This window comes from Pseudogymnoascus verrucosus (assembly GCF_001662655.1).
Source record: "Pseudogymnoascus verrucosus strain UAMH 10579 unplaced genomic scaffold scaffold_15, whole genome shotgun sequence".
NCBI classification, from domain to species: Eukaryota; Fungi; Ascomycota; class Leotiomycetes; order Thelebolales; family Thelebolaceae; genus Pseudogymnoascus; species Pseudogymnoascus verrucosus.
The window spans coordinates 113,935-127,507 of record NW_017263666.1 but is presented as its reverse complement, the minus strand read 5'-3'; the positions used below and the strand labels follow the sequence as shown (position 1 = coordinate 127,507).

At 53.7% G+C, this 13,573-nt stretch overlaps 4 protein-coding genes across 4 annotated transcripts; 2 read left to right on the top strand and 2 right to left on the bottom strand.

Moving 5' to 3' along the window:
- The first annotated feature begins 652 nt into the window (after positions 1 to 652).
- Positions 653 to 1,895, top strand: VE01_04981 (uncharacterized protein). Its single transcript, XM_018274447.2, has one exon. The coding sequence runs from the start codon at positions 764 to 766 to the stop codon at positions 1,796 to 1,798; it is 1,035 nt and encodes a 344-aa protein (XP_018131569.1). The 5' UTR covers positions 653 to 763; the 3' UTR covers positions 1,799 to 1,895.
- Positions 1,896 to 2,042: 147 nt separating this feature from the next.
- Positions 2,043 to 3,445, bottom strand: VE01_04980 (uncharacterized protein). The gene is made up of 3 exons (XM_018274446.2): positions 3,077 to 3,445; positions 2,393 to 2,959; positions 2,043 to 2,318 (listed from the first exon to the last, which is right to left on the bottom strand). The coding sequence occupies exons 1-3, from the start codon at positions 3,405 to 3,407 to the stop codon at positions 2,119 to 2,121; spliced, it is 1,098 nt and encodes a 365-aa protein (XP_018131568.1). The 5' UTR covers positions 3,408 to 3,445; the 3' UTR covers positions 2,043 to 2,118.
- A 1,381-nt stretch (positions 3,446 to 4,826) lies between these two features.
- VE01_04979 (uncharacterized protein) lies at positions 4,827 to 5,642 on the bottom strand. The gene has a single exon (XM_018274445.2). The coding sequence runs from the start codon at positions 5,490 to 5,492 to the stop codon at positions 4,941 to 4,943; it is 552 nt and encodes a 183-aa protein (XP_018131412.1). The 5' UTR covers positions 5,493 to 5,642; the 3' UTR covers positions 4,827 to 4,940.
- A 1,091-nt stretch (positions 5,643 to 6,733) lies between these two features.
- On the top strand, positions 6,734 to 11,373 carry VE01_04978 (uncharacterized protein; the record flags this gene model as incomplete). The annotated part of the gene is made up of 4 exons (XM_018274444.1): positions 6,734 to 6,838; positions 6,874 to 7,128; positions 7,195 to 11,318; positions 11,367 to 11,373. The coding sequence occupies 4 exons, from the start codon at positions 6,734 to 6,736 to the stop codon at positions 11,371 to 11,373; spliced, it is 4,491 nt and encodes a 1,496-aa protein (XP_018131413.1).
- Positions 11,374 to 13,573: the final 2,200 nt, after the last annotated feature.

Genomic DNA, 13,573 nt, shown 5'->3' with positions numbered 1-13,573 from the left:
CAGCCCTGTACATCCCCCTCTTCTCTGGCTGCATCTCATGCGACCTATCGCAAAGGCTTAACGTGTGAAGAAGGCTTAATTAATTGCGGCTGACGTAGTATTCTGTGGGTTGCCATTCTCGTATCAAGCCGTTAGTGCAAATGCGAGCAGTACGTCGTGGTCAAAGAGTGTTCTTGTCCCTCTGCCTTGATTCCCGTGTCGATCCCGCAGCGAGACCTAGACCATCCACGTGTTCCTCCTTAGGCTGACAAAAGACCTCGTCCACCGCCACCATGGGTTTATTGAAAATGCTCGGCTTGATGGCTGGCTAGCACAGACCACCCACTTCCCTAAATGGCCTCAGCCACGGAAGCTATCAGTGTTTCCCGAAATATTGATTCCTAGAATGACCCTTTTTGAGTGTCCCACGCTGGCGGTGAGTCCACTACTAAACGCCGAGGGCTTCTTTTGTCCCGCGTTGGGTGGTCGGGTTTCCCCGCGTCACTACGGAACCATTGAAGATTGGGTTGAAAAAGTCTTACTATTGAACCACAGGGCGCGATTTTGTCTCTGTTGCTATGAGCATGTCTGTGCAAAGCGTCCCGTCCCAGGCTGAATCCCTTCAGCCGTCGTAGCAGTAATCTCCCGTATACAGTGTATATAAGTCCACCCTCTGCGAAGGACAAAGGCATCTCTTCCCCTCCCAGCTGACACAAACGATCAACTCGAACATCAATCGTCTCCATAACTGTCACCTAATTCTTTACAAGTCTTCTTCCTCACTATGAAGCTCACCCTCACACTTGTGGCCACCGTGCTACCTCTTGCCGCTGTCGCCGGGCCGGTCGTGTCACGCACCAATGTCAACGGCTGCAAACCACTGGGCTGTTACACCGATTCTGCCTCATTCCGCGCCCTCGACATCAACACCCAAGTCCCTGGCGGCCCTAGTGGTCAGAGCCCCGAGGCTTGCACGGCAGCTTGTATCGCCCACGACCTCGCCTTCGCCGGTGTTGAGAATGGGGGCGAGTGCTGGTGCGGCGCGTTTATCAACAATGGACAGACCCTTGCCTCGAACCAGGCTCTATGCAGCACACCATGCTCCGGGGCCCCAGGCGAGATCTGTGGCGGAGCTGGCGGCATTAACATTTACGACTGCACAGCGGCCTTGCCAGCCCCAGTGAGCTACAATGGCTGTGCTCCTCTCGGCTGCTACACCGACAGCGTCTCCCATCGCACCCTGGCCACCAACACCCAGGTCGTAGGCGGTCCAAACAACCAAGGTCCTGATGTCTGCACGGCGGCCTGCAAAGCAGCTGGCTTCAGATACGCGGGTAACGAGTACGGCGGCGAGTGCTGGTGCGGCAACAGCCTTGACAACAACGGTGGACCAGCTCCGGATCTGAACGAACAGTGCCAGATGCCCTGCCACGGCGACTCCAGCCTCATGTGCGGTGGCCCCGATCGTCTGACCCTCTTTGACTGCAGCCCGCCCGCTCCACCTACCAGCTGCGGCACTCCAGGTATATGCGGCACCTTTGTCTTGGTCGCAGATGCCTCGTGTGGCGAGTTTCAAGAATGCATGTGCGCTTTTGATGCTGATGGAAGCGCCGTCTGTGTAGAGAACGCGTGGTGTTCTAATACTGCCTGCACCTCAGATTCCGATTGTGCTGGAGGTGGAGTCTGCTGGGTCAAGAGTTGCTGCGGCCAAGGCATCTGCACCGTCCCATCTACCATTTGCGCCAACCCAGCACGCGTGATGTTCCGTAGCGTGCCAAATTCCGAGAGGAGCGAGTGCACCGGTGCCTATTGCGACTAAGGTGAAATAAGCGTGTTACAATGGGATCCTGCGTCCCTCTATTAGTTACAATAGGTCTAAATAGCTTAAATAGTTTAAATATACTTGGTTGTCTGTTAATTAGCCTACGAATGATGACCGATCGAGCTGTGTGGTGGAGGCTGTGTAAAGCAGCAACCAACGCCAGCCGAAAACAGCAGCTCCGGCACCAATATCTTACATAAACTTAGAATTATAGGATAAAGGGTTTTTAACAGTTTCTGGCCTATGAAGTATCTACATAACTTGACGAGAAACAGTACTGCATCTCCTTTAGTATTAGTATAGACATTCGGCTTCCTTTACGGCGTTAACGCCCCAAGAATCCTATTTGCACCATTCCCGACCACTGCAAAATCCCAGTTCGTGTTTATAGAAGTACCTGGATTACCGTCTTCTGGTTCTCCATACAGGTAGTACAAGTGAGTGACTAAGAAGATGTAGTTCTCAGGATTTCGCTTTTTTGTGGCTTTGGCAGCGTTAATACACGCGGCGATATCATCTATCCATGACGAGTCAGTATTATCAAAGTACACAATTCTGAGAATACACGGGTATTGTGTATGGGAAACCTACAGATCTCATCCCCCTGAAGAAATCCGGTCGGGCCGGCTCCGTTGAGGACGTGAAGGGCCTCGTGGAGGAGGGTTGCGCTCTTTGGTACCACATCCGCAAGGTTGGTTCCCGCCTGGATGAGCGCATCCCCATCCCTGTAATTATTTGGTTTTCCGTTCGTGAAGCTGCTACCGCAAAGTATGATGCTCTCTATTCCGGTGGGTCGGGTGGGCTGGTTCAACTCTGTAATCTCGGCGGTGAGACCAAGACCGGCACCGTCACAGTAGTCGCCGCCGGTGGGCGAGAAGTAGTATCCGTTCACCGGTGTGAGGTCGCCGGACCACCAGGCTTCACTGGTTTTATTCTCAGCGAGGGCTTCAGCGTACCCGGGCACGTCTCCTATGGTGACGATGTTGCCATTGGCGTCTATGATGTCCTGGGCGTTCCAGTCCTGGGCCGGCGTGTCCTCCGCTTGGTGTATAAGAAAATTGCTGTCACAAAACAAATAGCGGTTCCCGTTCAGAGGATACATTGGTACGCCACCAATTTGTCGAAAGTCGAAGAAGTCCTTAGCACGTTGGAATTGGCCTAGCCACCTCGTTAGTCCGGTCGACGTTTTTGGGTCGGGATAAACATTTTATCGAATAATCGATTAACATTTTCTAAAATAAACGCCTTGTAAGAGACTTGGGTGTCAATACGTACCGATGATTTCGTCGATTTCAACCCGCGCAGGCGCCGAAGCCTTTCCATTGTTGCGGATGCCGAAGAAGATTTGAAGCGCCCTTCGAACTTTGATATCTTGGTCGTATGTATCAAGTCGGTTAACGACCAAGTCAAGGGCAAAGGTGATTTCTGTGTGCCAGTCATCCAGTGTGCCACTTTCCGCCGCCTGGTTGAAATGAGTATCGCAGCCGCCGTCGGTGCTCCCGCTCTGGACTATGAACAAATCATTAAGGGACAAGCCCGAGACGGTGCGGAAAAGGAAGATGAGGAGTGCTGTAACCAGACCCAGAGGAAAGAGCAGCCTCGCCATTGTTCGCCGCGAGCTCAGGAAGGACCAAAGATAAAGAGTCGCTGGACGTGAGGGCAATACTATGTGCAACAACCCAAGACAATGAAGTAATCCAGCATTTCTTAGGGAGTGGGAATATGGGTTGTCCTGATGGACGCGCCGACCAGGTTGCTTGCTTACGGCCGCCTGATCATGTATGATAACGACATTCTCTCATCTAAGAGACCAAGCATGGCCTTGCAACCATCTACTGATAGGCAAAATGGCCTTGCCAGCTAGGGATTGCTGACATACATGACATTAGAACGACGATCACTCCGTGGCCATGTAGGCTCAGCTCAGCGTCGGCAGTTTATTCCATGAGACACACTTGTCGATAAAGGTAGCCGTCAATATTAGATTATCAACCATTAGCTTCGGTTAGGAGCAGGCCATTGTACCTTCTCCCGATCCTTTCGATATAACCAATAACTGTCTGATATTATAAAATGTGACGGCAACGGGGGTTAAACGGGGCCCAGGTAGGGCCTCGGCATAGGATGTCAGATAATAATCGTCATAGTAAGTAAACTTGGCAGCGAAAATAAAGGTGTCGTTATATATCACTTTACATCAACAAGGTGATTGGTTTCCTTCCCTGCTTACTGTGACGATTAATATGGAAAAAGGGAAGGTGGCTAGGGACGGCAAGGGTGGCTGTTCAAGGGTGCGCCACTCCAGGCACTACTATGTGATTGTTACGCGGCTCGAACGGTTATATCTCAGCAGCAGTCGTAAATACCCTAGAGTAGCTAGCATGTATAGCATAGTAGAGTTGTTTAATTTATATCACAGTTGGTGAGACTTCCGCTGGATTATAGTTACTTTCTAAGATTTAGCTATTAAAAATATAGCTATTTACATCCGGTATAGAAGCTAACACATTGGTTCCGAATTAGCAACGATTGGCGACGGTTGGAGGTACCATACTGGATTTGTATGAAACTCCGGTAAGGTAGTTAGTGTCAATGCTTTTGGGAGGCTGCAATACAATACACTCATGGCCACTGAAGGCCGAGAGATAATTTGTCTTACTTCGGCAACATCCCTTGAAATTTGACGAAGTCTATCCCGCTGTTGTTGGCCGAGATAGGATTCATCTTACATTGGCAACATCCTCCGACTATCGTTTCACTGCATAGAGACACAGTCAGCGATGGAAGTTTGGTCTGCCGTCATAGCCGTGATCACATAAAGAACGATAGGATTTATGTGTCTTACAATTAGGCCGAATAAACCATGTAAAGTGGCAAGGTTAGAGTAACATCCGTGATGAAGCTGAGAAGAAAGGACTGTTACAATACGCCCATTTCCGCAACTTATCTATTACAATATATTGTACTATTGGTAACGCGCATAGTTTGTTGGGCTAGCAGGTTCAAGTGTATATTTAACTAATGCATGCCTAATCCTACAGGATGGGCCAGGACCAGGTATATACAAGCTATGATTGAAGAGACGGGTTCTCATCTAGGATCTACTGTCGTCCTTCTTGCCCTAGTCCTGAGTCCCTGCCTAAGCCCCCGTCGCCACGATCTTGACAAGAATTCCTGCAGGGGTGTACCCAACGGGGTACGTCGACGCCGAGTAAGCCGGGTTGGTCGCGTTATATACCACGCCCAGCGAACCTCCATCGGTGCCGCAGGTGACAAGGGCATTGGTTGTGGTGCTAGTGCCGGATCCGCCGTCGATGGTGTTAGCGATGTCCGCAAAGAGCACACTCGAATCGACAGTGCTGTCGATGTGCTTGGCGATGGCCTGGGCAGTGCCATGGGCATAGATAACCCACTCGGCGCAGTCAGGGGCATCGGCCGCAGCCATCGTAAAAAGGCGCCCGGCCTTGGTCTGGGCCCCGTACGCGCGAAGATACGCCGCGATGTAGGTTACGTCGGCAACCGCGACATCCTGCGGCGTGTTGTCGGGCGCCGTATAGCAGAGGAGGTCAGTTGTCTCGTTGTCGTAGCAGATCTGCGCCGCGCGGGGAGAGGACGTGCGGGAGCTCGGGGCAGCAATGACGGTGCCAAGTAGTGCCAAAGGGACAAGATGAAGGAGGCTTTGGGTGAACATCTTTAAACGGATGTTAGAGATGCCTTTGAGAGAGTTGAAAGCTGAAGTCTTCTGGTGAGGATGGGTGGGATTTCGGAGGTACTGGAACTGGAAGTGAAGTGTGAAGTGTCTTGGTGATGAGGAAAGCAATGGAATTAAGTAGGCTTATAACTATACCAATGCCTCATATTGTACATGTATAGTATCAGGTTGTAGAAACACCGACACCGATGGTTGAAGATAAACACGCTTTCACAAGTCCAGCTGGTTAAGCCCCCCTGTCGAGTATTGTACTACACAGCACATACGACGCTGACTATCACATGCATGCAGATACGGAGGCAAAGCCTCAAAGTAGTATAGGTTGAGTCCAATTTTATAGCCACATGTATAGGCACCAGATGACACTCATCACAGCCGTGGGATCCCGGGTTATAATATCCATATATTAATACAACAACTACTCTTATCGCTGTGCACAAATGTTAGGATCCCATGTTATGATGCGTCTACAATAATACTTCACGGCTTACGTCGAGAACAGGCTTAAATCCGTACAGGGATATCAAGTCTGAAAGTGATATATGCCTTAGTATGGTGGTGATAACGGGTTTGGCGCTGATGATTGGGTTTCCTTGACGCTAACGCTATACAAGCATTTATGCATGTAAGATCCCACTTACCGCCCCCACCTGCTCGGCCCTTCCCGCTAACGCCTTGCAGATCCAGGGTACGACGCCATAAATCTCCGTACGGGCCTGAACACGACTTTTGGTAAATCAACATCTCATTTGCTACGATTTGAGCACTAGCCCCCACGGTGCTGCACTGTATCTTCCGGCTTTCCGTTTCGGCCCGCCGGAATCCTACAAAACATCCCCTCACATTAAACTAACTCCCTGGCTCATGTTAGAGCCACCCCGCGCCTCACGTCAGAATCTAGACCACGGCAACTATAGCCGTCTCACGCGGGGGTCTCACGCGCCGGGACATGGCTTCTAGTCTCCAGGCAGTCCACCGTGTAAGGATGGACCGTCAGCATTTCCATCGATCGGATATGCCGACACCTCTACACTATACAGGTGCGATACAGGGGGTTTTACGGGCTAGTATTTCTGTCCATGACATTAGGGAAGATGTCCTTCCCCAAATCTGTTCTTTCCTCACCACTCGCCCTTTTTCGAATCTAAGAGACTACCGTCAAGCCTCCACGGTGACATGACGGCTCCCCTAATTTTCTTGTTAGCTTTGCTAGCTGCACAATGGGGTCTTGGGCAGTCGGCCTCCTCACATTACACCCCAAACGCGAAGCAAAATGCGACTGCACTCCACTTCAACCCGCGGGTGGGCTATGCCTCTCTGTTGCTGTATTGTTCGGGACAATGCTAATCTCTGATCGTAGCCTGCACCGGCCTATATGGTCGACAACCAGCACAACTACTTCCATACAGCTCCTGACAAGGGGAAGCAGAACGGTCCCCTCTGGCGCTACTCTGGTAGCCTTAACAAGTACATGACCAACCTTCGCGGCGGCACTGTTGTTCGTGGCGGTTATGCCAAATCGAACGGAACCAGGCGAACAACTCTCAAAGCCGCGGTGACCAAACGGCAGTCCTCCTCGGACTACTGGCTCGCGAGTCTTGGGTCTAAGGGAGCTGTAGGTTTCTTCCCCTTTTGAGTGAAAAATGGACACTGCCGACGTGTTGCTAATGCTGCATTCAAGCAACCATTGGCCGGCGGAGATGACTACCAGTTCTTCCGCAATGTTGTCGACGACTTCGGGGCCGATAATTCGGGAGACACGGACACGACCGAGGCGCTCAACGCAGCCGTGGCCAGCTGGAACAGGGACTCGGTGGGGGGTGCCAAAACGCGGTGTGGCGAGGATTGTGGCAACACATTTGCGCAGGGTGCCATCGTCTACTTTCCCCCAGGCACATACAAGATTTGCTCGCCTGTGATCCAGTACTACTACACGCAGTTCATCGGTGACCCCAACGACATGCCCACCATTAAGGGTTGTGATACCTTCCAGGGCATCGCGCTATTCGATACGGACCCCTATATCCCCGGGGGGTCGGGCTCGCAGTGGTACGTGAACCAGAACCAGTTCTTCCGCCAGATCCGCAACTTCATTTTTGACCTCAACGACATGCCGGAATCGACAGCAGAGAACGACCAGGACCTAGTGCCGACCGGTATCCACTGGCAAGTGGCGCAGGCCACGTCGCTGCAAAACTTGGTATTTAAAATGCCTACATCGAGCACCACGACGGCCGTTGGCATATTCTCCGAGAACGGCAGCGGCGGCTTCGTGTCCGACCTCGAATTTAATGGCGGAAACATCGGCTGGCGCGCGGGTTCACAGCAGTATACGGCACGTAATCTGCAGTTCAACTCTTGCAACACAGCCGTGCAGATGGTTTGGGATTGGGGCTGGAACTGGCAGCAGATCGAAATTACCGGCGGCTCCATCGCCTTTAACATCTCGGGCACAGGCGGCGACACAGGCCAGGGCACGGGCAGCGTATCCATCATCGACACTATAATTAGCGGTACAACCGTCGGCATCCTGACGAACGGGCTAAAGTCGTCGCCTAATATTGTGCTAGACAACACCGTCTTTAAGGACGTGGCCAGCCCCGTCATGGTGGATGGCGGTGACACGATCCTATCCGGCAGTTCCGACTTGTGGGCAACAGGCAAGCGGTACAATGGCTCAGTTGGCACGACCGAGACTGGGGACGTGACAGCACCTGCCAAGGCCAAAGGGCTCCTCGACTCCGACTCGGGATTCCTCTATGTGCGCTCGCGGCCGCAATACGAGGACCTGAGTACCAGCTCCTTCCTCGTGGCAACCACCGACGGAGGGTGCAAGAATGATGGCACGGGCGATCAGCAATCCTGCATCAATTCCTTTCTGCAAAAGGCCGCAGCCGCGGACCAGGTGGCCTACTTCCCGGCCGGGATCTATACAATCGGCGGCACCGTGCTGATTCCCACAGGTTCGCGCGTGCAAGGCTCTTCGTGGTCGCAGATCCAAGGGTCGGGCTTCTACTTCAGCGACATGAACAACCCCAAGGTTATGATACAGGTCGGCAACAAGGGTGACATCGGCACCATGGAGATCGTCGAGATGCTTTTTTCAGTGCGTGGCGCCACGGCCGGTGCTGTCCTCATGGAGTGGAACACAGCGGCATCCGAGCAGGGCGCGGCGGCCATGTGGGACTCTCACTTCCGCGTCGGCGGCGCCCTCGGCAGCGATCTTGACTTTGCTACCTGCCCTAAGTTCAGCTCCAAGGACGAGTGTATCGCGGCCTCGCTCATGTTCCACGTGACGCCTCAGGGGAATGGCTACTTCGAGAACGTGTGGGCGTGGGTAGGTGATCATGATAATGACGCGAGCGTCTTCAATCAGCCCGACTCAACCATCACGCAGGTTACCGTTTACGGGGCCCGCGGCACGTTGATCGAGTCCCACGGCCCGTCATGGTTCTACGGAAGTGGCTCCGAGCACACGGTGCTGTACAATTACTTGCTCAGCGGGGCCAAGAACATATACATGGGCCACATTCAGACCGAGTCGCCCTACTACCAGCCTGTCCCTGGCGCCCCGGCGCCCTTTGGCGCGGCCGCGAGCTTTCCCAACGACCCAGACTTCAGCCAGTGCAATATCACGGCCAACACAGACAACGAACAGTGCCGCTATTCTTGGGGACTGCAGGTCATCGACTCGACCGACGTCACCATCCACAGTGCTGGGCTGTACAGCTTCTTCAACGCCTATTACCAGGACTGCATAGACACTCACAACTGCCAGGAGCGCGTTCTTGAGGTTAAGGGGTCCACTGGAGTCGTCATTTACAACTTGTTCACCGTTGCCATCGTCGACGCAGCCAATGGCATTGATGGCTCCAGCATCCCCCAGGCAGACGTCCAGCGTGGCTTCACGACTGAGGTCAGCGTGTGGCTTCCCCTGCCGGGTGGTGACAATATCGACATAGTCTGGGTAGGCACTGAAGTGTGGGAAACGCCGACGGTGACCTGCTCGTCGCCGCCCTGCATGTTAATCATACCAACGAGCTCGCTGGCACAGGACACCACTATCACGCCTAGCAAATACAAAACCTCGTTTGAGTACGGCGGGTTTGTTCCCACCACGATTGGCGGCATAGGGACCACAGTCTTCGTAACATCCACGACCACCGTGACTATCACGATCCCCACCATTGTCACGAACGGCATCGGCTATTCCAACGTCAATGTGACGGCCGCGGGACCGACGCCCATCACCATATACCCTAGCATCGACATCCCACCTATCGGCGTCACATTGCCCGACGGCCACGGCGGCGAAACCACACGCACTGTCACCCTCCCGCCATGGCCGCAGGTGAATGGCGGGCCCACCATCGATTACACGGATCCAGGCACCGTGCCTGTCGACACCGGCGGCAGCAGCGGCGTAGGTAAAGCCACCACGTACTATACACCCATCGGCGTCCCCGTCACAGTTTCTGGCGCAACCGTTACGACCCTTACGTTCCCAGCCACGACCGGAGCCATCACCATCTCCTGCCCGGCCGAGACGTCCGTCGTCTTTGCCACGCCACCCATTGCCGTTGCTACGACATGTACCAACGCAGGCTCGCTTACATTCAACTTTGTCTGCCCAACTACTAAGGTGGTCACCTTCCTTGCGTCCACCATTGCGATGGTCTCCGTCGACTGCTCTCTAGTCACGACCTGGAGCACAGGCCAAGCCGCTTCTACTACGACGCCGCTGCCCATCTGGGCCACCTGGCCTGTCTACGGCCAGATCATCCCTGTTACGACGAGCATCGACAAGCCCCAGCCGACCGATGACGGCGTGGTTGTGCCTTGTAAGGCGTGGTTCTTCTTCATCTGCATCTCATGGGGAGAGCTTCACATCAACGCCTGGCACTGGGTCTTGCCGCCGGGAATTTACGGTCCCGGTCCCCCACCCATCGGCCTGATCAGGTGGCCGCCTGGCATTACCATCAAAGGAAACCTGCCGAACTGGCCCAAGATCACCATCGGACGCGACAATCAGATCACGACCGAGGAGGAGGGCGAGTGCGAGACACAGACGGCTGAGGCCTGCACAACCACAACCTTCGTCTCGGCCGACTCAACGCTCTCGTCGGCCTCCATGTGCGAGACCATCTCGGGCTGCTCTATAAGCGTCTCGGACGAGTCTACCACGGTCATTGGCACGCAGACGCCGGCGCCCATCGGCACCTGGCATGACGAGGTCTGGGCCACCATGACTTTAGGTGATGCCTTTAGTAACTCGGTCTACGACGCCCTGAGCGCGCAGATGGCCCGCGATGAGGCCAGCGGCGATGGCACGACCATTAGCTTCACGCCAGGGCCCACAGCCGGACCAACGTGCGCGGGAGCCACCACTGCCTGTGGCGGCACGCTTTGCTCTGGTTACTATTGCACGCCCACCCCAACCGGCTACCCACCCGGCTTCCAGGACCCACAGGATCCCAGCTCGGGCGGCTACTCGGCGCCCACGACAAGCATCGGCGGCTCGACGACGACGACCAAACCGCCGACCAGCACCTGCACCGTCACCAACGTGTGCAATTGCAATGAGAGTGGTTGTGATGCGTGCTCACCAACTTGCTGCGCTAACGGCACGTGCGGTTCTGATGTGTGCACCATCACCGGAGTGTGCAACTGCAATGAGAGTGGGTGCGACGCGTGCTCGCCGGCTTGCTGCGCCAACGGCACCTGTGGGGACACCTCGGTAGCACCTCCGACGTCAACGGCTGTTGATCCCTGCGCGGGGTTCGACTGTCGGGCTTGCGGGTCGCCGTTTGATGATGCGTGTTGCCAAACGTTTTGTACTAGTTAATTATCAAGATGGTAGGCGTGGCGGTGACGACCTGAGGAGCGGTTCTCGTGACGCAGATGCTGGTGACACCGTGGGAGGTGCATGTATTCAACTGGCAGCTATATTTTATATAGAGTTTGACAAATTGACCATCGGTCGAGTTGGCCATTTTCCGTGAAGCCGAGGAACAGTTCTTATCTAAAGGACCCACATGGTCATCTTTCTATGGTAGGAGGTATATTTAAGGTGCCTCAGCTCGACCGTTTATGAGACAGTAGTCGAAAGCGCGTCTTGGCCCTATAGGTGGCAGAGCATCATCGCCTCAACTGAGTATGCTGGGCATGACACAGTCGTGCCTTGGACTACAGGAAGGTGGCTGTGGACAGAGTCTCTCATCCCATCATCAAAGCACGCACTCGTTACTCGAAGTTGAAGATATTAGCAACCCATGTCTAACTGGCCGTGACCATCGCCGTATAGTCGGAGATCCGAATTTCAAGCAGTGAAATTTTATGCCTCATAGCTGACTCGGATTCCGTGAAATATCATAAGAATTGGCGATGTCATCATGGTAGCCGGATAACGGCACGTACATTGTGGACAATAGCCCTCGTTGATGGATAGACAGCCATAGCCATCTTAGGAAGGTGGCACTTTGACGCCGAAACAGAACATCTACACGAAACATTCCGTCTGATGCCAGCCAGGCTGGGGTGCGCGAGCGCGGGTACATCGAGCTTCCTTCTTCGTCTGTAGTTGACGCCGCTCACTAGTTAGTTTGATGCAACCCTCGTATCCGCAAGAGCGCATCGAGAAGACGTCCGGCGGTTCTCATTCTGTCAAATCAGTGGCCTCTGCTAGGGTCTGGGCATTCCTAAAAGAAGCTTTAAGAAGCTTTCCCTTGGCGGTGAGTTCTGCGCTAAATCATGGAAGTGGCGTCGGCCAAGACCAACATCACAAGAGGAAGTCCGATGTGCAACTGTTGATGATGTGATCGCGATAATGGATTTGGGGAACGGGGGAGATGTCTAAATGCGGGGAGTCGTTTGCGGTCTTCAGCTGGACCATGTCTAGCTTCTGATAGTGGCAGGTGATGGGCCGGCGAATGGTTTGTCCGTATTGGTTGTTCCTGACTGCGCTACAGCCGCCTCCCGCCCAAAGTTCAGCGAGACAGCGAGACATCTCCGTCATAGGTGGGAGAGCAACGTTTCTATTTTAATCCTTTCTCGATTGTTTACATAGTATAGCCTATTCTATGGGGAGGATTGGATGAATATCACCCGCTCGGTTGATCTTCCCCGAAATGCCTGCCCTTTAATCTCCAGCAAAAACGCCGAAGGATGAAATTGTGGTAGATCCCGCCAAGACGGATAACCCCCACACACCGTTTCGTTTCCCCGTGGGCACCAGCTTCCTCATCCTCTCAATGCACCACCAAGATCTAATTCTCTTACAGTGCCACTCTATAGAAGAGGCTATTAAGGCTTATCTGCCATACGCTATGTCCAATGGATGCTCTGATAATGGCCCAGCGAGGGGCTGAATCCTGGCTGCATGGCAGACGTGCATCGTCCAAAGGGTACCTTGGCGATCTCCGATCGTCACTAGCATCCACCTGCCTACTTTGGGTCTTCTGCCGGCGAACACTCATCGCATTAGGAAGATGTGTGTGAATATCGCCACAGCCTCAACCCTAAGCTTCTCCCATTTGACGCATTTGAATCAACGTTTCAACGGCAGACCTGCCAATGATTCCTTCCAGATGTGCCATGGACCCTTCGTGTCATGGGTGCCATCAGCGCCGCACGCGCAGTAGAACCAGTGGACCCCAGGTCATCTTCAAAATGCTGCAGATCTAAATATCACATGCCACACCCCACGTTCAGACGCTACAGTCAGGCACTACTTATCAACTACGGGGAACTTAGTCGGCGGTTCCTAACCTTCCAATTAGAGAACAATGCACCGAAGGCCGGCCTACCACATGAGGGAGGTTGCTAGCTAAGCCAGTCCGTCCGGAGCGTTGATCGGCAGTCCGGCGCCATGATGCTTGGTGATCCTTGGCCCAAAGCTTGTGTCAACCTTGCGCAACATCATCATCTCTGTGATGTACCATTGTGACAATCGAGAGGATCTATAAAGGGGCCGCGATGGAACGTTCCTAGATCCTTCGACACTCCCTCATCCAGTCTTCTCTCCACATCTCCATCCAACCCTCAAGCCAAACCACCGTCAA